The following is a 21,222-nucleotide window of genomic DNA, read 5'->3' as shown; positions in this document are numbered from 1 at the left end:
GAATTTGGAGAATGAATTCGATTCTGGTAGAACTGAGCCCGCAAGCGCTCCCAATGCTCGGCTTCACCGGGATTTCGTCTAATCCACTCGTCCAGATCCGCCAGATGGATCTCGTTGCAACCGTGTCTTCTGTCATTTCGCTTATTTTCATCTGGATGCCGTAAATTATCAGCCATTCTATCCACGTGCAAGAACAAGACGGCCCGAAGAATTCCACTGACTGACCGTGTAGCCTTTTCCTCATGGCCTGTGAATGGGCTCCACTTTGATGAGGATCGTAGTATTGAAGGAAGCCATAGGTGACGACGACAGATGGGACAGCGATTTTGAGAATGCCTTTGGTGGCCTGGAACATCGACGACGACATTGCAGCGACTTTCTGTTCCAGATATATCTTCTAGGATCCGAGACTCGGTGGCTGTATCGTTGGGAAGGGAAATGCCGGCGTTTGTCGCGTTCTATGTAGGTCATGAATGCTTTGAAGGATGTGCCGTCATAAATAAGGTGGAGATCGTACGACATCTGCGCAGGGACTTTAGAGGTTCAGACGTGGGGCCATATGCTGTATGATCTGCAACAGCTCGCCAAAGGGCCATCGCTCGACGAGCTGAAATGATGTCAATCCGTTGATGTGAGCCGCCCGAGCCGCCTTTGGCGTACCCACAAAGCCTTATCTCGTCTCATTCTCTGTATTGTCTTGTTCGTTGGCAGTTTCCTTTTCGCCGTTTCGCCCTACTCCGTACTCGAAGATGGCCAAAGCCCTGCCTTAAAAATGGGGCCGACCGGGCCGTGTTGAATCTCAAGGATAATTGGGAGAAGACGAGCAGAAGTAGATCCAAACGACGTTTTTTTTTGCAAATTTTGTCGGTCCGGTAGTAAATCTACGTGAAGAGAGCTCGACAACACGAAAGATCTATGAAACACTACCTAGTATGTTTACCATCACATCCCCCTGGTCACGGGCCCAGCAAGGGAAGGAAGCCGGGGCACCACGCCCGGGTGGAAAACTCCTGAAGCTTTTATGCGGCGCATTGCTGGCTGTAGCCTACCGTCCAAAGCATGCTCCCCATGATGATGACCTGGAAACCCAGGGCGATTGAGACGCTGGCCAGGCCGTAGATCCAAGCATGTTTCCGTCGCAAGCCGTCCAACTCCGCCACCCATGTGCTCACTGTTGTCACGCAGCCACTGAAGCCGAACATAACCCCTTGTAGGATCTCACAGGAGAGCGCTCGGACGCCACTCGAATGCTGCAGGTCCATGCAGATGCCTTCGATGATGGTGCCGACCATGTTCGCCGTAAAGGTGCCGAGCGGGAACGCTGGGATACGAGCGTTGAGGGATCTGGCGAGATAGAAGCGGAGAATGACTCCCAAGGGCGCAAAGGCCAGGGCCGCTGTGACGCGGTTTCGCCAGACGTCGTGGGGCGGCCAGATGGCCAGCGCAACAGCTCCCAGCCAACAACCCCAACCTAGCGGGATCGACAGAGGATCGAGGACTCGGTGGAGAATGGTCGTGGAGATGCTAGGAAAGGCTGGCTCGACTGCGATCGCCATGTGAGCACCCGCCTTCAAGCCCCCCAGGCTGACCGCAATCTGGACGATCAGCATCCCCAGCGCGGCCATGAAAGAATAGCCGCCATTACGGGCTTGGACAGGCCATGGCGCGACCTGAAAGGGGTGGGTGGGAGAAGGAGGAAGGAACGCGTTGGCGAGCGCCAGAAAAACATCGGTGATGAATGTCGAAAAGGAGGTGAAGCTCCCGCAGAAGCCCGTCGCCAGTCCGATGTACAGCGGCAACGTCTTCTTCACCCGATCGATCTCCGAATAGAGGTCGTCGTGAGAATCAAACTCATTCTCGACGCTGTACCGGAAAAACCGTCGGTCCTCCAACAGGAAGCCGAGGAAGAGGGAGCCGCCCAGATTGGCCCAAAGAACCGGTGAAGAAAAGGGCGCATTCGGGTACGTCGAGATGGCCTGGACCCCCAGGCGAGCCAGCGTCCCCAGAATGGAGAAGAAGACAAGCCAGCTGACAATGCAGAGTTCGGCAAAGAACGCGGAGGCCTTCGCCACTTGGCCGCCTTTCTCCTCGTCCACCCCCGGCGCCGGTGATGTAGTTTGAGTGTTTGGGGATCCCACATCGAGGGAGACATCGTGGTGGACTTGCGAACCACCACTGTGAGAGACTGGGGCTGGTACGGCCAGCTCGGTAAGTTTGTTATCGTCATCGTCATCTTCTTCTCCTTCATCATCATCATCATCTTCTTCTTCTTCTTCTTCGTCCTCGCCGCCTCGCCGCCGAGCGCGCGATATTCTGTTTATCCTCTGCTCCTCCATTTCGTAGCTGTCACCGTTGTCCTCAACCTCTTCGACAGGAGGTGGGATGGCCAATTCGGTCAGCCCTGCTTCATTGCCTGCTGACATGGATCGGCTGGGTCGCCTGGTGTTCTTAGGCTGTAGCTCCCCTCGGTCACCCGGAGCAGGACCATGACCATCGTTTGTGTAGCCCAGGGCTGCTGGCGGCTGGTGAGATGTCATACTTCTTGAGACCGGGGATGTGAAATACGCTCTTCGGTGCAAGTCATGCCCTTGGACGATGAGGGAAGTCTCTCCAGGTCATCAGATTTTTCTTCACCATTCAATCCACCTCCGCGATACAACGTGGGTGATTGATCCCACCGCCGGGATAAAGGGTGGATGGAGTCTTGGTCCCGGATGGCGGCTCAGGCGGAAACGATGGAGAACACGGATCGCCCATGGATCGACCAGGGGGCAGCTCTTCCCGCCACTTTCACGGGCCACAAACGTACGGTAGGGATGCTCCGTTACTTATGTTTTTGCCGAGAAGCCTGTCGTTTTACGAGACACTGCGTCTGATTGCGTCACCATTAAACGGAAATGCTGGTAACGATTGTGATCTAGCACTACTCTAGCTGTACATATGAGGTTGGTTTCCATACATGGACGGTCTTACGCTGTATGCCTCGATCCTACGATGCTAGCAAGGGGTAAGGATCTCCCTTTAAAATGACCTAATCCGGCCCACACAGTATTAACCGAGATTTCTCAGCCTCGGTGGACTGGTGCCATTGCAGCTGCGCGAAAATGCTCGCCAGGATAGCGGCATTGTTGTCCCTGAGCGATGAGGCTATCCTCAATGTCCATCAGCCGGTTGTACTTTACCACCCTCTCCCCGCGACACGGGGCACCTGATTTCAGATGTCCACAACCGACTCCCACGGCGAGATCGGCGATGAAAGGGTCGGTCGATTCGCCCGAGCGGTGGGAGACAAACACCGACCAACCTAGTTCGAAGGCTTTGTTTGCAGCAGCTAGCGCTTCGGTGACAGTCCCAATCTGATTGATCTTGAGGAGAAGCGCGTTGCACGCCTTCTTTTCGTTAGCCTTGTTGATTCGAACAAGGTTGGTGGCGAGCAAATCATCTCCCACCAATTCCACCTGGCAGGTCTGATTGAATGCAACCCAAGCGTCCCAGTCGTCTTGCGCGAAAGGGTCCTCGAGGAGCGCGATCGGGTAGCGTTGAATCAGTTCGTGGTACAAATCAGCCATTTCTCCTTTCGTCTTGACATTCGACGTCGACGCTTTGAAGCCGAGGTCGTATGCATCATCTTTAAAGAACTCGCTTGACGCCGGATCGATGCCGATGTGAAAATGCCCCTGATGGCCCGACCGCTGAAATGCCTCCATCAGCAGGTCTAAGGCTTCGGAGGGCTGAGAGATCGGTGGTGCAAACCCTCCTTCGTCGCCAATCCCGATGCTCGATTTGCCAAACTTCTCGATGAGGAGACTCATGAGCTCTTGATAGACTTCCGCCGCATATTGAATGCCTTGCGTTACGGATTTTGCTCCAGTGGGTGCAATCATGAATTCTTGGAACGACATGGCGTTCCCAGAGTGAACACCCCCGTTGAGAACGTTGAAGAACGGAACGGGCATCGTGTAGCCTCGCGTGTCAGAACCCATCTCGCGCGCGATGAACTCGTATAGCGGTACTTTCTGGTGACAGGGATGATCAGTGTCAGATAAACGTCGACTTTGGAGAATCTTTGGAAGAGAAGGAGACGAACCCGCGCCGCTGCACATGCCCTGGCACACGCCATACTGACTCCCAAGATCGCGTTCGCTCCCAGGCCGCTCTTGTCAGGGGTCCCGTCTAACTGGATCATAAAATCATCGATTTCCTTGAGCCCGGCAGTCAAGTCGACTCTGTGGCTGATGAGCGCCGGTCCAATCACTTCTTCGACGTTCTGGACCGCTTCAAGAACTCCATTGCCCCCGAAAGCCTCGCTATCCGCATCCCGAAGCTCAATCGCTTCGTAGTCACCTTTCGATGCTCCAGAGGGCACGATCGCAGTGAAGATTCCGTCGGAAGTAGTTACCTCGACTTGCACCGTGGGCTTGCCACGAGAATCGAGCCGCTGGGCTGCTCTAATCGAATCAATAGCGACAGGCGGCATTGGTTGGGGTTTGGTAGGTGGTCCTCTAGGATGGTCTAGAGCGTCTGAAACGACATGGCTTGATAGCGTCCAGAGATGGCCAGGCCTTATGAGTCTCGCAGAAAAAATGGCGTGTTCCAGAGACCCCCCCTTTGCTGCGGATACTCCGTCGCAGCTGGTAGCTGAGGGTCTCACAATCCAAAGGGTTGGGAAGGTCGAGGCAGATCCGCCCGTCCCGCCCGTCCCGCCCGTTCCGACCAGGATATCTCCTGATTTGGCCCTAGCCTGTCCTCGCTGAGGCAAACTTCGTTGAACACTTCCAGTGGCGAAACACTTACGCTCACTTGATATGGAAAGGAGAATGGAATGCCCAGGTTACCAAAAGTTCGGTCTCGATGCCGCCGGGCTTTCGCCTTCAATGCTTGACATGACTTACTCTGCAATCAGGAGTCTCTCGCGTGGAACCGCTAAGGAGCATAAGCAGGCGGGGGAAACGCTGGGTACAGATCGTCATCGACGTCAGCCATGAAGGTCCAACCATCATACACCAATGCCGCGCGTGCCTCCTCCCTCCCCCGCCATTGAAGGCCCAATAAGCCACAGCCATGTGCGTCATCTGCCTCCAGACCCTCATTCAGTCGTTTTGCCAACTCTCCGCTGGTCTGTGGCAACACTTGAATCGGAACTCGACGCAACACCATTCTATTCTTGTGACCTCCGAGACATAAGCAAAAACGGACCTCGAGGCTGTGAAATCTGGCGATGTTGTATGTGGAGAAGCTGGGGGTTATGGATTTTGTCGGCACTGTCAGATCGATAACATTACAGAGGTCGACCCACGTAGTGTCCACTTCGCCCTCTTCGTTGGATGTGGCTTTGCTTGTGCTGCGAGTGATGGGAATGACGCAGCTACCCTTGCGCGTAAAGATACGTTTGACAGTCTCGTTGGAATGTGATCCTGCTCGGATGCGAGTATGCTGGAACAGGCTGATCTTGGCGGAATGAACTTCAAGAATTGCACGTGGCACCACAACACTGACGTCGGGGGGGCCCTTTTTCATCGCGCAACAGATCGGGATGGACAATGCTTGTCGCACGTTAAGGTTCAGTGTTTTCGGCAGCAGAGCTGAGAAACAGATCTTCACATCGGTGTAAGACTGCTGTTCGCCACGGAACCCGGGCAGCAGGTGCAGGAAATGCTGGGAGGAAGAAGATTTGCCCTCTGGGAATGTGTGACGATGAATCACGTATGCATTCCCGGGCCCAGACGAGGTGGCAGAGGACATGTCCAAGCTTTGGACGGGAATTGTCCGTGACGCCTGCATTTTCTTGCTCTTGGAGGATGCTGGCAGCCGATATACCAGCGAGGCTGCCAGTTTATATTGAATGCTGCACATCGATCTGCCCATCTCTTGCATGCTCGGCGGCAGAGGATGGGCAGTAAAGGGCTCGTTGACAAAGTCACCTCTCCACGGAAGTTCGGGATAGAATATTTCCGGGAACTCGGAATCTAGAAGACGAGGCGCTGCAAAGAGGGGAATTCGGAACGCAAAAGGCCAAAAATAATTGCCTTTCTGCTGAATTCCTTGATCGCAGTGCAAGTCCGCATGGCGACTGAAGAGATAGCTTTCAGAGACGTTTCTCGGTCTGGCCGTGCCCATGTCATGATGTAGAAAGACCTTGCTCTGACCCTGGAAGTCAAGCGTCAACGATTCAATCATTTGGTCCGCATGGTTGGTAAATTTCACGACACCCATCACCATGGACCCCGGAGTGAATGTCTCCCCCAAGCGTTGAAACACGGTGATCGAGAGTGTCATCGAGAGGCGGCCCGAGACTCGCGTCGATATGATCAAGGAGAATCTCAATAAGGATGGACATGGCCAAAGTAAGGTCACCATTGCGAGAGGTACTATACACAACCTTCTATACCTGTCCCTTGTAGTCTATCAAGGCTCGTGCAACGAGCTAGGGCATCGCATGAACTTCGGCCTTCTGGTATGCTCCGATTCGACAGGCAATTCGTGGAGCAGGTGACTCGGCAGACGTAGTGACGTACTTATTTGGAGCAAAAGATGAAGGAGTGTATCCAATACGGCTCAATCAACCTCGTCCACTCCGGCTCGCGCGGAAACGTTAGGGTTTGTACAGCCGTTCGTGGAGATAGGCCCGACATGGGCTCCGATGATGAGCCCCTCTATCCGTCCATCGATCGTCTTACCCTGCTGCAACGTATGGATACAGTCTTTCCGACGTTCTTTTGGATCGACAAAATGTCATCAAGCCAGGGTTGTAGACATGCGTGAGGGGCAATGGAGACCGAACCAGCGCTCCATATGTCATGACAACATCACGCCCCGAGCGAGCTATAGATCTCCTTGTCCTATCGCCTGCCCGGGGGGGGGGGGGGGAGAGCATTTCAAAAATCTCAGGATACATGGCGAGTTTGGACGTGGAGGGAAAGGGCCGGGCGGCCCGGGCCCGAAGGGCGACGCAGTTCGACAATCGGGATGTAGAGGATGTTCAATTGAGTAGCGGTTGACAGCCTGATGGTAGGGACCGCCCCAGTTCTCCGTCGATACAAGAACGAATATGGCTTGGCCGGTTTATATCACAGCCCTCACTTCCCCCTCTTTGGACTTCTTGAGCTCCTCGTGGAGGCCACACACCAAAAGTGGACGCAATGAAGTTCACCAATGGCAACACAATCCGACCAGAGTTGCCAATGCGAAAGAGAGATCGGTTCCATCGTCTGAAGTTGAGGCGAGACTACCGTGAGAGTCTGCCCCTGATCATTTCCCGCTTCACGGGGTATCGACCACCCAATGCAGAGCCTCCCTTTGAACCGTTACCATTTCCACCCTTTACATGGCTCGAAAAGATCCCCGAGAGATACGAAGTCTGGGGGTTCGCCTGGATTGGCGCATTCGGGGGCATCCTCTTGATCGAAGCCATCATGTCTACCAGCACGGCTTTCCGAGATGTGTACCACGCACCCACCATCATCACGTCCTTCGGTGCGTCGGCAGTTCTTCTCTTCGGCGTGATAGAATCCCCAGTGGGACAACCACGGAATTTCGTCCTCGGTCACTTCATCTCGTCACTCGTTGGCACCGCCATCACGCGACTTTGGGTGTTGAATGCTAGTTACCAAGGATACCTTGACAACACCTCCTTTCACTCTCAACCTTTCATCAACGGTGGCTTATCAATGGCGACATCGCTCCTGGCCATGTTAATGACCGGCACGGCCCACCCCCCGTAAGTTCTCCATAAACCTCTTGAACGAACCTTGTCCGCTCAGACAGATCACAGTGCCGGTGCTACCGGTCTCAACGCCGCGGTTCAATCGCAGGTCGTAACTCTCTCTTGGCGTTATTTGCCCACCGTCTTGGCCTCGTCGCTCATAATGCTAGCCTGGGCCTTGGTCATTAACAATCTTGGTCGCCGCCGGTATCCACTTCACTGGTGGGCACCAGGACCGACCTTTGTTTGCGTGGATGACTTCCCGGAGCTGGAAAAGGAAGAAGAAGAAATCGAGCGCGAAGACCTGGAAGAGGGCGTCTTCGATCGCGAGAACAGTTCCGAGAGTACAAGACCATCCCAGTCCAGGCCTCGATATCCAGAGCCGCCTGCTCAGTCGGCGCTCAGCCGCTCCGATTTCGCACACGATTCGATTGAACCAGCTTCATTGGAGAGTGCAATGGATGCTACGCCCGGAGAGTTTGGCGAAATCTCGTCAGAGGCTCACAGAGCGAAGTAAGGCATTCATTGGATTGAAGAAAATGCATCAGGTGAGGCAGTTGAAGCAACGGCCAAAGAAAAGTTCCTCGGCACCGCTGGAGACACATTGAACACTAGACCCTGGTCTCACCATAGTGTCGGAGAAAAATTTGCAGGCGGGAAACTGTAAAGTAATTTGGGTGCTCCATTCCAAGGTGTTTTTGGTTAAACCAGGAATCAAGCGGTAAGACTCATAGGACTTGGCTGCTTGGGCCACTGTAAGACGCGCCAGGGAATCAAGTCTTGGTTCAGCATTCATCTTCATAACCCTCGTTTAATCTGTAATGTTCCAGAACATTTGACAGGTGATACAGTATTCAGAACACGATGTCGGTGCCATTCCCACCCTCCCATCTTTCTCCTCGGTCCTCCTCGTCCTCTTTACGGTGCAGCCCAGATATTATCGACTACAAAGAGTCCATAGTCACGAGCCGGGCAAAAGAAGCTGGCCTTGCGTCGCACATTCTTCCTACCACGACTCCCGAGACTGATTAATGTTGTGGGTATTTCGAAGGAATCGAGAGGGCTGGACAACACAATCGGCCCGCGTAGGGTCAAGGTAGTATTTTGTGCTCGATTGAATATGTTATACCTGCCTCATGATTCAATAGACCATTCCTCGAGCGCCTGGAATCGTAGCAGGATGAAATGAACTTGGAAGAGAAGAAGTCTGCTCGCGACACCAAGCCCGTGTACAACGCCTTGCATTCCTTCCAAATTTGACGCAGTGTGGAGGGTAAAAGAAATATTCTTGAACGTGCAAGAGAGACATGAAACATCACAGCACTGTACACCTAACCCCCACAGGTAGGCCAACGGTTTCCATCATGAAAATTTCCCCGTTCAACTTGTCATTTGGTTTCTCCTGCCACCATCGTCGTCCGACACGTTGGGTGGCGTGAAGCTCCTCCGAGGCCAGACGAAGAAGCCCCGCTAGACTGGCGTCGCATCTCCCGGCTCAATTCTCCCGCCCGCTGGAGATTCTCCTCGAGGTCGTGGTGGCGAACTAGGACATCGTCGCGGTCGCCCAGAGTATCATCAGGGTCGAAGTTCGGATCTCGAGCAGCACGCTCAAGGTTCTCCTCCAAGGTGCGGTGGCGATGCATGCCAGGACCATCCCACTCCTCGGCTGGGGCAGGCATCAGCACCTCACTGAGATAACCCTGCGGGTCAGACTCGCGCCGTTGGTCGAGATGACCTGGACCCTGATCTGACGATTTGTTCCTGAAAAGCGCAAGAAACCGCTTCCACATATTCAGCAATCTGAATTCTTGCATCTAGCTTGTTGGTGAGTGGTCTGCGAACATCGCATTTATTTCATCTCAACTCTGGCTAGCGAGCTGATATTATTTGTCCGAGAGCAGCTCTTCCGGGCGAGCCGACCGGGAACGCTGGGTGGGAGGGTGACGTCCGTTCAGCGAGAGTGCTTTGGCATGTCGAAGGAGAACTTGTTGATGCTGCTGTCATGCTTGATTTGTGTCCAGGAGGTGCTTCTTTGTGTCGCAGTGGCGCTGATCGGTGGCTTATTCCCTGACATAGCCCTCCCCAGGCGAAGGAGGGGAACGAGGGGACGTTCATCGCAACGATTAAACTGCCCATCACAAGGAGCTCAGCTTACGAACGCCGGGCGAGGGGAGCAACTACTTCACATCAAAATTCTGCAGTCGTTTGGGTTAGTCTCGCAACCCATGTTGCAACAAGGACAATACATTCTAGGGCCAATTGAGAGCGCCGAGTTATTGGAATTCCGCTTGTATTATGGGGAGGAAGCGGTCCCCATCTCGATCTGGCATAATATGCCATTGCATGCTGACAGAGAGAATGAGATCTTAGACATGGTGTTAGAAGTCCCACAGAGGTCCAGGGATATTCATGGAAATTACGGCCATTGCCTGGGGGGAAATGGCGTCCCGTGCTGAGACTGGCGACCACTCATTGGGCGATCCTTCAAATGTTCCTGAAGACATCAGGCAGCTGGGGGACAACAACCCGCCCGATGTCAGTGAGGTTGGAAACACCGTGGGATACTGTGCGCGAAATCAAACCGGCGGGAGATTCCTGGAGTGATGGTCCTCTTGGATGACAGGAAGACGGATTGGGAAACCGTGGTGATTGCCCTCCAGAGAGAGACCCCGTCAGGTGAGCAGGTTCAACAACAAATTTGGCCATGTCGAACAGATTTGTCCCACCTACTCGACGTAACGAGAGAATTGTTTCAATTGTTCAAGGTTCTGGATGGGAGCCCCGCGAATGAGGTCGCACTTTGGACAGCGAGTTCACAAAGACGCCCAAGTGCATCCTGGCCCCTCCAGGGGCTCCACGGTCGACGCACACGTCCTGCCTGGGCTTCGCCTGCTCAGAGCCGGGCCTTCGAAGCCACCCAATCGTTCCGTCTGGGTTTAGAAGCTGACCACATCACGGTTTTGCCATGGGGCGTGATTGAATAGCGTCAAGCGGCTTGGGTGAGAACAAATCGAAGGCGACGCGCCGCAGGATGACATGATCATCGTCAGAGGAACGGAAAAGTGATAAAACAGAGGACGAAGCGGGCGGCTTCAACAAGAGCCCGCGGAAACATGATTGCACAAAGAATTCTTCCTGCACAAGAGGAATCCCATTAAGCTTCTTCAATCTTCCCGACAAGTCTCCCGAATCAAGCAAAGACATCTGCGCGATCGCCAAAAGTACCCACAGCGCACTGACTTCAGCGATTTGAGATCCCCCAAAACGCAATCTTTTGCATTGAACTCCAGGTGAAAGAATTCGGTTGTCGTTGCGGTCCGACCGTCTTCCGACTCCCACCCCTTTGATCCACTTTTTACCCTTGATGACGATGAATAAACGGATTCCATGTCGCATTCACAAATTGTGCCGACCCTGCCATGGAACCCAAAAGTCAGCCGTCAACCTCCGGAACATGATGCAACGGGTCGTTCTATAGGAAATTCGGGAATCTCCGCATGGAGACCAAATACAAACAACTTGCTGCGAGTTCACGCGAAGGGCAGGAGAGAATACTCACAGGTGACAGGCTCCGAAAATTCATAGGGCGCCACTTGGAAGAGGTGGTCGAAAGTCTCCTGATTCAATGTTTCGAAGTCAAGCTGTGGCATCTGGGAGACGGGAAGATCGCCAATGGACGTCACCGGGGCTTCCACGTTTTCGATTCCATTCTCGGTGGCCGCGCCAGGCGCAGTTGATGCATAAGCTCCCATTGTCCCTGATAGGCGCAATCAAACGTCAGCTCAGATTCCATAAAAGAAAAGGATTCACAATAGTCATGGTTGGTGCCAACGCGCACAGGCATGGCGAATTTCTCCTCATCACAAGTTTCGATCTCGCTGTAAGACCAGGGGCGATGCAACTGAGGTGGACATGGGCTTACCACAAGACATCATTCTCGTGTTCTTAAGTCTCTGCATCATGTCTCTCGCCAGCCTCGCTGCGTTGGAATTAGAGCTGAGAGCCTGGAAGGTTTGAAGGCACACTTCGGCATCCTCGTTCACGACCAGCCAATCCACGTCACTGAAGACTTCGAGCTCGGTGCCAGAGTTGTGATCAACGCAAATGCTGGCCACTAGGAGAATGGAACTTGCGCAGATGAGACACGAGATCATTTGCCACCACGGGAAATCGTACACGAGACTTCTCTTGTCTTTGAGGTTGTACAGTAGCTTGGCCGTGCATTGCGCCGCCACGATGCATCTTCGCTTGGACAAGGAGACGCGATATTGTTCGGCACGAGAGATCTCCACAGTATTTTGGCGTGACGTGGCCGATAGGGTAGACGACAGCATCGGTCGATGGACCAGAGCTTGCAGGTTGTAAAACTTGACAGCCAGCATGTTGCGCTAATGATGGGGTCAATCGGACAAAGTGCATACCACCACTTGTTAGAGGCTGGCTTACCTGGGTTTGGAAGGTCTTGGAACTTTCAAACGTGTGTGATAAGTCGAATCTCAGGCTTCGCGGCAGGCTGGAACGCCATCGGATCAACTCAGCGTCAAGAAGCTCGGTTTTCGACAGAACGGATGCTGCGTCGTCGATTTTGTTCGGGCCATAAAGGTCGGTGAAAACTCTGCCTATCATCTCGGAGAAGCGGATCATGGCTATGAAATAGTCGCCTCCCCAGTCTTGCGACTTTGTCCCGGGAGGAATAGGCTGTTCTGCCAGGTCGAGCAGGGACTGTCGAGAAGGCAAGTGGACGTTGAATCCGTCTGAAATAATGGATGGGGGCCGTCCCAACTGCATTGCAAGCAGGCGATCGAGCACAAAAAGGGAGTACCAGACTCGTCGGCGTGTTTCACTGGGCGCCGGGCCCGGAACATCGCCATAGCTTGTTCCGTATGCCTCCTCGACATGAAGACCGATACTTTGAGCGATCCGGATCGCTAAACCCAGCGTTATCCAGCTTTTGTCCGTTTGACAAGTGGCCAAGAGATAGAAGCATTGGATCAGTAAAGCACAAACGTGGTCAACCGTCCGGGTTTGTGCTTGGTTTTGCATGATTGCCAAAGCAAGCTCAAAATAAAGCACATCTTGACGCGAGCTCCACGAGTCCGAGGCATGCCCATTCTCGGACTCGGCGACTCTCTTGTAGCAGGAGCCAATGGCAAAAATCGAAACTGGACGGGAAGTTAGAGCCTTTTCAGGGGACATGTTGCAGATATCACAAGTGTCTTGGGGGCGTCCGTAGGCCCCTGTGGCCTTGAAGATGTGCGACTTACATATTGTGCTCAGCCCTGGGCCGCGGATTTCGTCCAATGACTCGGATTGCCAAAAGCGTCCGTAAAAAGCCATAAAATCAGGCTCGGATAGGAAAGGGTACGCTTTGTGAATTGTCGAGAAGTAGATGTCGACCAGTGAGTCAGCCGTCTGCCGGGATGGCAGGCTGTCGAGTTTCTTGTCCGCAGGTGCAGGCCAGATTTTTTCTTGCTCGTAACTGTTGACTGGTGGCTCCGAGACGCCAGATTCATTGACATCTGCTCCTGGCGGTGGACCAAAGGCAGATTGCAAGATGTGGTAGAATCGAATATCACTCGCCTCTCCCAAGTAGCGTTCAACATGTCTTGAGTAACGTTGGCTGGTGGACGACTGCACTGGCGAAGATGGAGTCGGATCCTCGATGGTATTGTCCGCTTGGCCTGCGCCATGATGAGGCCTTTGGATTGTCGCAAGCCTCAAATCAACCAATTTTCGGTCATCGGGAGAGAGCTTGTCGCGAAGGTGAATAATCAAATCATCGTACACCTTGAGTGCATCGCTCATTCTCTGGCTATTGGCATCAGTTGAAATACAACTCAAGGCATTGCCGCTGGCGAGCGACGGATGGCTGGGACGATTGGCTTGGTGCCAGAAACACTCATAGCCATAGCCTGCACAACGCCCGCAGATAGGTTGCACTCCATCACACTGAATCAATGGCAAGAGCGAGAGGTGGTCAGCTTCCCGGATCTCACGATCTCGTAGATTGCGCGGCTCACTGCGTACCTTGGCTTTCAAACTTCTGCAACTTTCGCATGCTCGCGCGACGCGGCGCCGTTTCACAGATGGCGCCGCAGCCATCCTCCTGTCCGGGAAACCAGGAAACGACGGGACGGAGAATTTGTTAGATAGTCCTCGCTGTTATGAGTGGAAAGGAGTAATGAGGTAATGCGAAAGCGCCCCAGAACTCGCTGGACGTCACCTCAGCCATGACGCGCAGTTGGCCTAACCTCCGTGCGTTCCGTGCGTTCCGGGTCTTGAAAACCTTCGGTTTTTGGGTTTCATACCTAGGGTTGTGGTTGGCCACGCACAATTATGATCGCAGAAAATGAAGAGACAGGAAAGACCGAGGATGAGTGGAAGGATGTGGCAAAGGACATCCTCAAAGAGCTGGACAGCATCTCCAAAGAACTCGATGAGCTTAGAAAGTTCAAGTTCAGTCGAGGGAGCTATACGGGGTTCTTAGAAGGCCGCAAAGAAGCACAATAGGCGACGAGGGCTTAAATACAAAGTACTCCGTACGCCCAGTACTTGAGGTCTGGTTGTCCCAGACTCGATTCAACTACTCCGTAGGAGGACCAAGTACTCTCCGCTTCTGTTCCGCGTCTCGGCTATACATTTTTACACACGCCAGAAGCTTAGTGTGGAAGAGGTGGACACCAAGTACGGAGTACTCTGCCATGGAGGTGCGGGCCAAATATTCACATAGGGGATATAAGGACTGGGTTTATGTTGGGGGGCCGAAAGGGTCGATAGGAACAGGCGTACGCACTCTAATGTATATGAATAGCAGCTGACCAGTCTAGGGGTAATACAGAGACTACTTAAGTACCTTTGCTGAGCATGATGACCTCCTCGTGTTGGCAGAAAGAGTAGAGCACTCTCGCACGTGATATCTGTCCCGTGACACATGCATATAGCAGGGCCCCTCGGCCTCTCGGGCTGTTAGCCTAATGCTTTACTGGGCGCCGAAGACGCATTCTCAGACTGGGTGGCGGCGGCGGTGGTGAGATGAGGGTGAGTGAGGACGTGAGGAAAGGTGAGGTTCAGGGCGAGGAGGCGTGAGCCGCTTTTATTAAGCGGCGCGGAGAGGGTGATGCAACCTACTCCGTACGTTGAACTACAATTACTACGTCAAGCAGCGTCAAAGCGAAGACTGTGTAGAATACAAAAGACGGATGGTGAAAAGTGAGGCTTCAGCCAACCTATACTGCTTTGGAAGCGCTCCTCCATGAGGCGGCAGATCTATATCTATATAAACCAATGATGAAGCAGCAAGAACTCTGCAGCCAATACCATCTCCACTACTACTTACTGTATTCTAATCGTATCGATTGATGGACAAATGATTCCATCTCGCGGATAGTCTCTGGTCTGCTTCTGCTTTGTTGCTGTCTATGAAACTAGGTATGTTGGACTCAAAACGTCCAACAACAACACCCGCCCCGTGATCATCATCGTCATCGTCCCCTTTCAAAAGCGCCAGTGAAATGCCGCGGATGACTTAATAACAATAAGACTATAAAGCACGAGGAGGAACAGGCACCAGACCTTCCGACCTTCCCTGGTCCTTCCTCGAAAGCCCTATCAACCGTCCTCGTCATCGTCATCACCTTCATCTCTCTAGATTTCTCTCTCTACCTGGCCCGTAACCACCGCTGAGAAACTCTATGCACTGCCATTAGGAGTAACCCCTGAAGCCTTGATCTCGCCTCGCACACCACCCTTACCGCCGACCTGCCGCGCCGAGATATTGAGTGCCAACTCGGCATCCACGTTGACGATAACTTCAAGTTTGGAGTTCTTCTTCAATCCTTGGAAAATGAACTCGGCCAATGGTTGTTTGGGCTTCCACGCCTTTTCGCGAATCTCTTCTGGCTCCTCCTCGGATTCGTCTTCGTCCGAGTCCTCGTCGTCACTGGCCTTGGCTCCGTTGGTCTCTGCTTTCGCCTTGGGAGGCGGCTGGGTCACTTTGATTTCCCGCTCTCCTTCACTGATGCGTACCAGCACGTCGCCTTCCAATCCTGAAATAACCTGTGTTCTCCGTGCAGGCACAGCTGTGTCGGTGGGGACAATGATGGTGAATCCTGCCTTGCCGCTCACTTGGTAGCCGATGGCGTTTGTCAGATGTGGTGTCACCGTCACCATCTCGTGGGTTGACTGCTCGATGTCCTCTTTCTCAAACTCCTCCACCAGGGATGCTTGAAGCGCGGCTCCTCGAGCAGACAGTTCAGATGGATTGAGGGCGCTGGCCGAAGTGGATGGTGAAAAGACATTGATCGAGTCAGGGAAGAGTGCGGCAATGTTATTGGCAATCTTCGGTGTATGAGAGGCTCCGCCGGACAAGATGACCTCGTCGATATCCAGAACATCCAGTCCAGCCTTCTTGATCACTTCATTGACCAGCTGTGTGAACTTTGTAAAGGTCTTTAGAGCAAGAATCTCATATCGTGTTCGGTTCACTGTCGATCGGAAATCAATGCCATCTGCCAGACTTTCCACACTGAAGGTGGCACTGGTGCTTTGACTGAGAGTCTTCTTGACGGCTTCGGCCTCAATCTTCATCTTCGCAAGCGCTCGCTCGTTCTTGCGAGGGTCGGACTTGTGTTTCTTCTCAAATTCCTTGGCGAAATGATCCACCAGCACCTGGTCGAGTTGTGCGCCTCCCAGCTCGTAGTCGTGTGCCGTGGCAAGAATGGTGTACAGCCCTCCTCTTGATGCAATGATAGCAGCATCTGATCGGTTGCCGCCCAAGTCGACGACAAGCACAGTCTTGTCTGTGGCCGAGTCTGATGATCGAGAATCGTAGGCGAGTAAGGCTGCGATGGGTTCGGGGATGAATTGAAGGATGCTGATTTGGAGGCTTTCGGCAGCTTTGGAGATCGCAGCCTTTTGTTCATCATTGGTGTCGGTAGGGACTGCTACTACAGCGGAGGTCACTGTCTTGCCAACGTAGTCGGATGCCGAGTTCTTAAGCCGCCGGAGATGTCTGATGGTGACCTCGGGCACTGTGACGTTGTTGGCGGTTTCACTGTCGGTGTCGTGCACCGAGAAGGCGATTGTCCCATCGCTCTCGATAGGGTGTGCCGAGGCATGACAAGGCGTGGGGTCTATCGACTTGTATTCCTTGCCAATGTAGTCCCTAAAGTAGGCAATGGTATTCTTGCTGTTGCGAACCAACTGTGCTTTGGCCTGGGTGCCGTGGAATTCTTCGCCATCGACGTACGAGAGAATGGAAGGAATTTGTCGATCGCCCTCTTCGTTGGCGATAACCTCGACTTTGCCCTCGCCAGTGATATGTGCTATCGAACTGTACGAGTTTCCGAATGAGACGCCGATAGCGTACTGTTCGGGCGAGCCGGGCGTCAGTGCCTCGTTGGACTCTTCACTCATCGTGGCCGTGGGTGGGAAGGACGGGGTCAGTGTTTGTCAAATTTGACTCGGGAGTGAGAAGATCAGGAATGATCTGGGAGTGTGACAGGGGGCAAAATCAGCGGCATGCACTGCAGGTTTATTTCTTCGAAGATTCAAAACCCGTCACTTACTTTTTTTCTGAGCCTTGCGGAGCCACCTGCCAAATAGGAAGGTTTGCCGAGTTCAGCCTCGTCGAAAATCTTGGCCTCCAGATCTTCCAACTGAGAAACAGGTGAAGAGGAACTGATTTCTTTCTTTGTAATGCATGAAATCTTGTTGAACCACTGACAAGGATGGGGTCTACGGCGATAGTCCTTCCAGGGGACATCATATCTGCCGATCAACTCCCCAACTCGGCCAAAAGAAAGATCGGTCGAGGTATACAGCAGGAAAGCGGTTCAGACAATTTCACTTCGACCATTGGAGGACTCCTCGAGGTGGATTTCCGCAAGAAAAGTGCATATGTTCTAACGCCAGATGCTCGGTACATCCCCAAGGCCGGCGATCTTGTCATTGCCCAAGTCCGTCAAGGATCGGCTGATTTCTTCCATCTTCACATCAACGCACACTCCCCTCAAGCCGTCCTACCGTCACTGGCCTTTGAAGGAGCCTCCAAGAAGACCCGACCGCAACTCAAGAACGGCGATGTCGTATACGCCAAAGTTGTCTTTGCGCAAAAGGGCATGGAGATTGAGTTGACGTGCGTCAATCCCTCGACCGGCAAGTCGGAACCGGATGGGCTAGGAAAGCTGAATGGAGGCATGATATTCGACATCAGTCCAGGTCTTGCGGACCGACTTCTGAGGAAGCAAGGTGTCACTGCTCTTGAAGAACTCGGGTCCAAGCTACAGGGAGGCTTCGAGATTGCAGTTGGCAGGAATGGCAAAGTCTGGGTCGACTGTCCTGAGTCAGGAGTCAAGGGAATTGTCGCGGTTGGAAAATGCTTGCATGAAATGGACGAATTCGAATTGACTCAAAAGGAGCAAAAGAAGCTGGCCACAAAAATCATCACCGAACTCGAGCGGGGTTGAGGCTACATGTCTTCCTCGCCCAGACTAGTTTTGGGCATTTCTCAAAACGTCTGCTGCCTCGAAGATCAACGAGTTCTATCACCAAGGAAAGCATCGCCACGCACAGAAGCATGGGGGCTAGAGAAAGGCCGGATTCATTTGGCCATCTGTTGGGCTGTGGCCTTTATCTCTCGCCCATAGAGGATGATAGAAGTCCTTGGGTGCAAGTTTACGAGTCCTTGATGGACTGTCTGAGAGCAGCATTAATTCCACCGACCACAATGTCGTTGCTATGGTAATTGCTTGCGTGGGCTGGCAAACACAAGCTTACACAAGCTTATGAGCTGTGATTGCTATTACTACTCCGGTCGAGTCAAAGTCGACTCTGATTCGTAGTGTTCTACTATTACAATAGAAATACGTGAGATGCTTTTCAATGGGATTTTATTGGTTCACTTTCGTACTATGAGTACATGCCTGTCCACCTGTAAACCACGATTGTATCTTCGTGCAGGGATCAAGGCCTCCTCAACAGCAAGACATGCCGTCCTCACACATCAACGTGGAACATGTTCATGCATCATCTTCTGTCTCTGCCGGTCGATCCAATGCAAGTAAAGGACTTTTTTTTGGTTTGAAACTCGTGACAGACACATCCCCATATACCGTCTGTCTGTCCGTCTGTCTGTCGCATTGCTCGACGCTCCCGTGTGGCCACGGTCAAAAGACAATCAAAATATCCCGCCATGCTGAAAAAAGTCTTTTTTGCAAGATATCCGGAACTCCATTCGTGGTGAGTTTGGTTCGAGACCAGGAATCCATCTTCTATCAAGCAAGCAGATGCCATCAATTCATTCCCGTAACGAGTCGTCTACTTTCTTCGGAAAGAGCAGCCCTCTGTGAGTCTGGCCTTGCCACCGGTGGGCTGGCAAAGGACGGTTGAGCAACCGGCACAGATGACGACGGTTTGTGCGTGTGAGAAGACGGTGGTGATGGTGAAGCAGCCGGGGCACTTGACGTCCATGAAGAATGAGCGAGGGGCGGGCACAAGAGTCTGGATGATCGGTTAGAGTTTTTGTTCTCAGGCGCAGCCACTTGTGCTGATGTTTCGTACCTTGAGCTTGTGCTTGCGGGCCTCAGCCTGAGGAGTAGGGTTCAAAAGATCAACTGCGAGAACCTGGAAGGAGATATATTAGTAATTGTCATGATTTTGAAGCACTTGCGATGGTGTTGATGCTGGGGGTGGTGGTCGTGTGCTGAATCGACAAAAGAGGGGATTTTTCGAGGTTGACAAATCGCATGAACTGGGAATAATGGGTTTCGTACCATCTTGACGGATTTTCAAGGTTGATTGAGTTGTTGATGTGTCTACTGACTTGATCGAGATGGAGATTGAGTGTCGAAGGAGGTGCACTGGCTCGATGAGATGCTGGTCGGTGTGGCAATCGAAATCGTCTTTGAGAAGTGTGCGAATAACTTCGAACTTGGGTAATCTTGGCAAGGTTGTGCGCTAAACCCTTTTTGATCACGACTTTTGGACTCGAGCGGAGAAAAAAGTCATCACCAGTCACAGAGTAGCGCAAGTAGCTTAAATTGTATTGATCGAGTTCGGTGTAATGTGCAGACACTGTGCACAGTCTATGGGGTATAAATACAGCGAGATACATCAAGGTCTTTCGCACTTGGTGGCTCAAAATGGAACATCCATGTCCTCGACTCGCTCCTCTTGTGAGTCATGGTCACGTGATACGACTGTCGTCTGCTTGATGAAGGCGGCAATGGTGTCCAGGTACTGTTTTCCATTCGGTACGAAATGGCCCCCTGGGTGAGTCACCACTTGAGTCTTTCCAATACCTCCAGTAGCAATACCTCCAGTAGCATCCACGAGGGCTTGTGTTCGTGAGTCATCGACCACACTGTCGAGACTACCGATGAAATGGCAGACCGGAGTTTGAATGTGAGGGTTCTCGTAGAAGCCTAGGTACCGTTCACCCGGCGCTATGAAGCCACAGTAAGCCGCGCAGAATTTTAGTGGTGGATGGTTGAGACTTTCGAAGGATGGAGGGTATGAGATGGCCAGAGGAGACTTTGTTCTTGCTGAGCTGAATGCCTCTTTCCGCGACGGCCCTTCAAGTAAGGAGGTGACCATGGCCGCTAGGGCAGCCCCTTGGGAGAAACCAATCACCCCATCGAATGGACCTTCGGATTCGAGTATTTTGGCGACAGATTCCAACCCGGTATCAAGGCCAACATATTCTGGGGGATTGGACGTGTCAGACCGCCGCCACCAACCATAAGCCTCGATACTGTCGGATTCTTCACTGGTGCTTGCATCGAATCCCGGCACATCACTGGGCCGTAATCGAATAGGTGCGGTAGGGTAGCTTAATGACACCCCAGGAAAGAATTTCAGCAGGTGTTTTTCAAGAACCCGGGTTTTTGCGTGGAACAGTTGTCCACTCTGCGTATATCCATGAAGCATCAATATCCGTAACCCGGATGGAGTGTTTTTCGCTGAAGGCATAATGTGGAGATGTCTGCGGCCGAGAAGTACCAATTTTGTTAGACGTCTTGTTTGGATCCAGGCCTGCGCTCTGGATTTTGGATGGAGCATAGACTTAGGAAATCCCAGTCTCCGTCTATAGAGATGTGATGATGACAAAATCTCTGATAACGAAGGCACGTGCAAAACTTGATGTGTGGCTCAGCCTTGCCGGACTTGACCGCCAACAGGGCAGCAGGGGCAGGTGCAATCATGTCCGGGGGCCGGAGGGCCTCTTGCCTCTCTTGTCAGCCCCTGCCACCTGACAAGAATCCAGGTTCTCCTTGGCTCCCAAAGAACCTCACACCGAACCTCCCACCCTTTAATACGACCTTTTCCATCAGCGTTCTCAACTCGCTAGCTCTGTCTGTTCCTAGACCTCCTCACACTAACCCAAGACTGATACTGTACAACATGAATTAATCATCTCGACAGGTGGATCACAGAGAATCCTATAGGTAGGTTTTTGCTGGCAACCAAACACGAGAAAACCGTTTTCCTCATCGACTAGGTCTAAGTGGATTACACGTACG

The 21,222-nt window shown here is 52.7% G+C and overlaps 7 protein-coding genes across 8 annotated transcripts; 1 reads left to right on the top strand and 6 right to left on the bottom strand.

Moving 5' to 3' along the window:
• Positions 1 to 3,035: 3,035 nt before the first annotated feature.
• On the bottom strand, positions 3,036 to 4,597 carry PV10_08248 (phosphopyruvate hydratase). Its single transcript, XM_016373241.1, has 2 exons — positions 4,088 to 4,597; positions 3,036 to 4,016 (listed from the first exon to the last, which is right to left on the bottom strand). Exons 1-2 carry the CDS (start codon positions 4,475 to 4,477, stop codon positions 3,066 to 3,068), a joined length of 1,341 nt encoding a protein of 446 aa, XP_016220152.1. The 5' UTR covers positions 4,478 to 4,597; the 3' UTR covers positions 3,036 to 3,065.
• Positions 4,598 to 4,923: 326 nt separating this feature from the next.
• On the bottom strand, positions 4,924 to 6,213 carry PV10_08247 (uncharacterized protein; the record flags this gene model as incomplete). The annotated part of the gene is made up of 1 exon (XM_016373240.1): positions 4,924 to 6,213. One exon carries the CDS (start codon positions 6,211 to 6,213, stop codon positions 4,924 to 4,926), a length of 1,290 nt encoding a protein of 429 aa, XP_016220151.1.
• Positions 6,214 to 9,090: 2,877 nt separating this feature from the next.
• On the bottom strand, positions 9,091 to 9,492 carry PV10_08246 (uncharacterized protein; the record flags this gene model as incomplete). The annotated part of the gene is made up of 1 exon (XM_016373239.1): positions 9,091 to 9,492. One exon carries the CDS (start codon positions 9,490 to 9,492, stop codon positions 9,091 to 9,093), a length of 402 nt encoding a protein of 133 aa, XP_016220150.1.
• A 1,252-nt stretch (positions 9,493 to 10,744) lies between these two features.
• PV10_08245 lies at positions 10,745 to 13,858 on the bottom strand. 2 transcript variants are annotated; one of them, XM_016373237.1, is made up of 6 exons: positions 13,730 to 13,858; positions 12,967 to 13,651; positions 12,149 to 12,864; positions 11,625 to 12,090; positions 11,262 to 11,459; positions 10,745 to 11,116 (listed from the first exon to the last, which is right to left on the bottom strand). In XM_016373237.1, exons 1-6 carry the CDS (start codon positions 13,802 to 13,804, stop codon positions 11,058 to 11,060), a joined length of 2,199 nt encoding a protein of 732 aa, XP_016220148.1. In that variant the 5' UTR covers positions 13,805 to 13,858; the 3' UTR covers positions 10,745 to 11,057. The 2 variants fall into 2 exon arrangements, with proteins under 2 accessions (XP_016220148.1, XP_016220149.1); XM_016373238.1 differs by having other exon boundaries at positions 10,745 to 11,459.
• Positions 13,859 to 15,086: 1,228 nt separating this feature from the next.
• Positions 15,087 to 17,221, bottom strand: PV10_08244 (uncharacterized protein). The gene has a single exon (XM_016373236.1). The coding sequence runs from the start codon at positions 17,114 to 17,116 to the stop codon at positions 15,392 to 15,394; it is 1,725 nt and encodes a 574-aa protein (XP_016220147.1). The 5' UTR covers positions 17,117 to 17,221; the 3' UTR covers positions 15,087 to 15,391.
• Positions 17,222 to 17,430: 209 nt separating this feature from the next.
• PV10_08243 (uncharacterized protein) lies at positions 17,431 to 18,420 on the top strand (the record flags this gene model as incomplete). Its single annotated transcript, XM_016373235.1, has 1 exon — positions 17,431 to 18,420. One exon carries the CDS (start codon positions 17,431 to 17,433, stop codon positions 18,166 to 18,168), a length of 738 nt encoding a protein of 245 aa, XP_016220146.1. The 3' UTR covers positions 18,169 to 18,420.
• Positions 18,421 to 18,574: 154 nt separating this feature from the next.
• Positions 18,575 to 20,785, bottom strand: PV10_08242 (uncharacterized protein). The gene is made up of 3 exons (XM_016373234.1): positions 19,474 to 20,785; positions 19,262 to 19,324; positions 18,575 to 19,201 (listed from the first exon to the last, which is right to left on the bottom strand). The coding sequence occupies exon 1, from the start codon at positions 20,759 to 20,761 to the stop codon at positions 19,838 to 19,840; it is 924 nt and encodes a 307-aa protein (XP_016220145.1). The 5' UTR covers positions 20,762 to 20,785; the 3' UTR covers positions 18,575 to 19,201; positions 19,262 to 19,324; positions 19,474 to 19,837.
• Between the last annotated feature and the right edge of the window lie 437 nt (positions 20,786 to 21,222).

This window comes from Exophiala mesophila, assembly GCF_000836275.1.
Source record: "Exophiala mesophila strain CBS 40295 unplaced genomic scaffold supercont1.6, whole genome shotgun sequence".
In the NCBI taxonomy this organism is placed as follows: domain Eukaryota; kingdom Fungi; phylum Ascomycota; class Eurotiomycetes; order Chaetothyriales; family Herpotrichiellaceae; genus Exophiala; species Exophiala mesophila.
The sequence above is the reverse complement of the archived record's forward strand: the minus strand, read 5'-3'. Positions and strand labels throughout refer to the sequence as shown.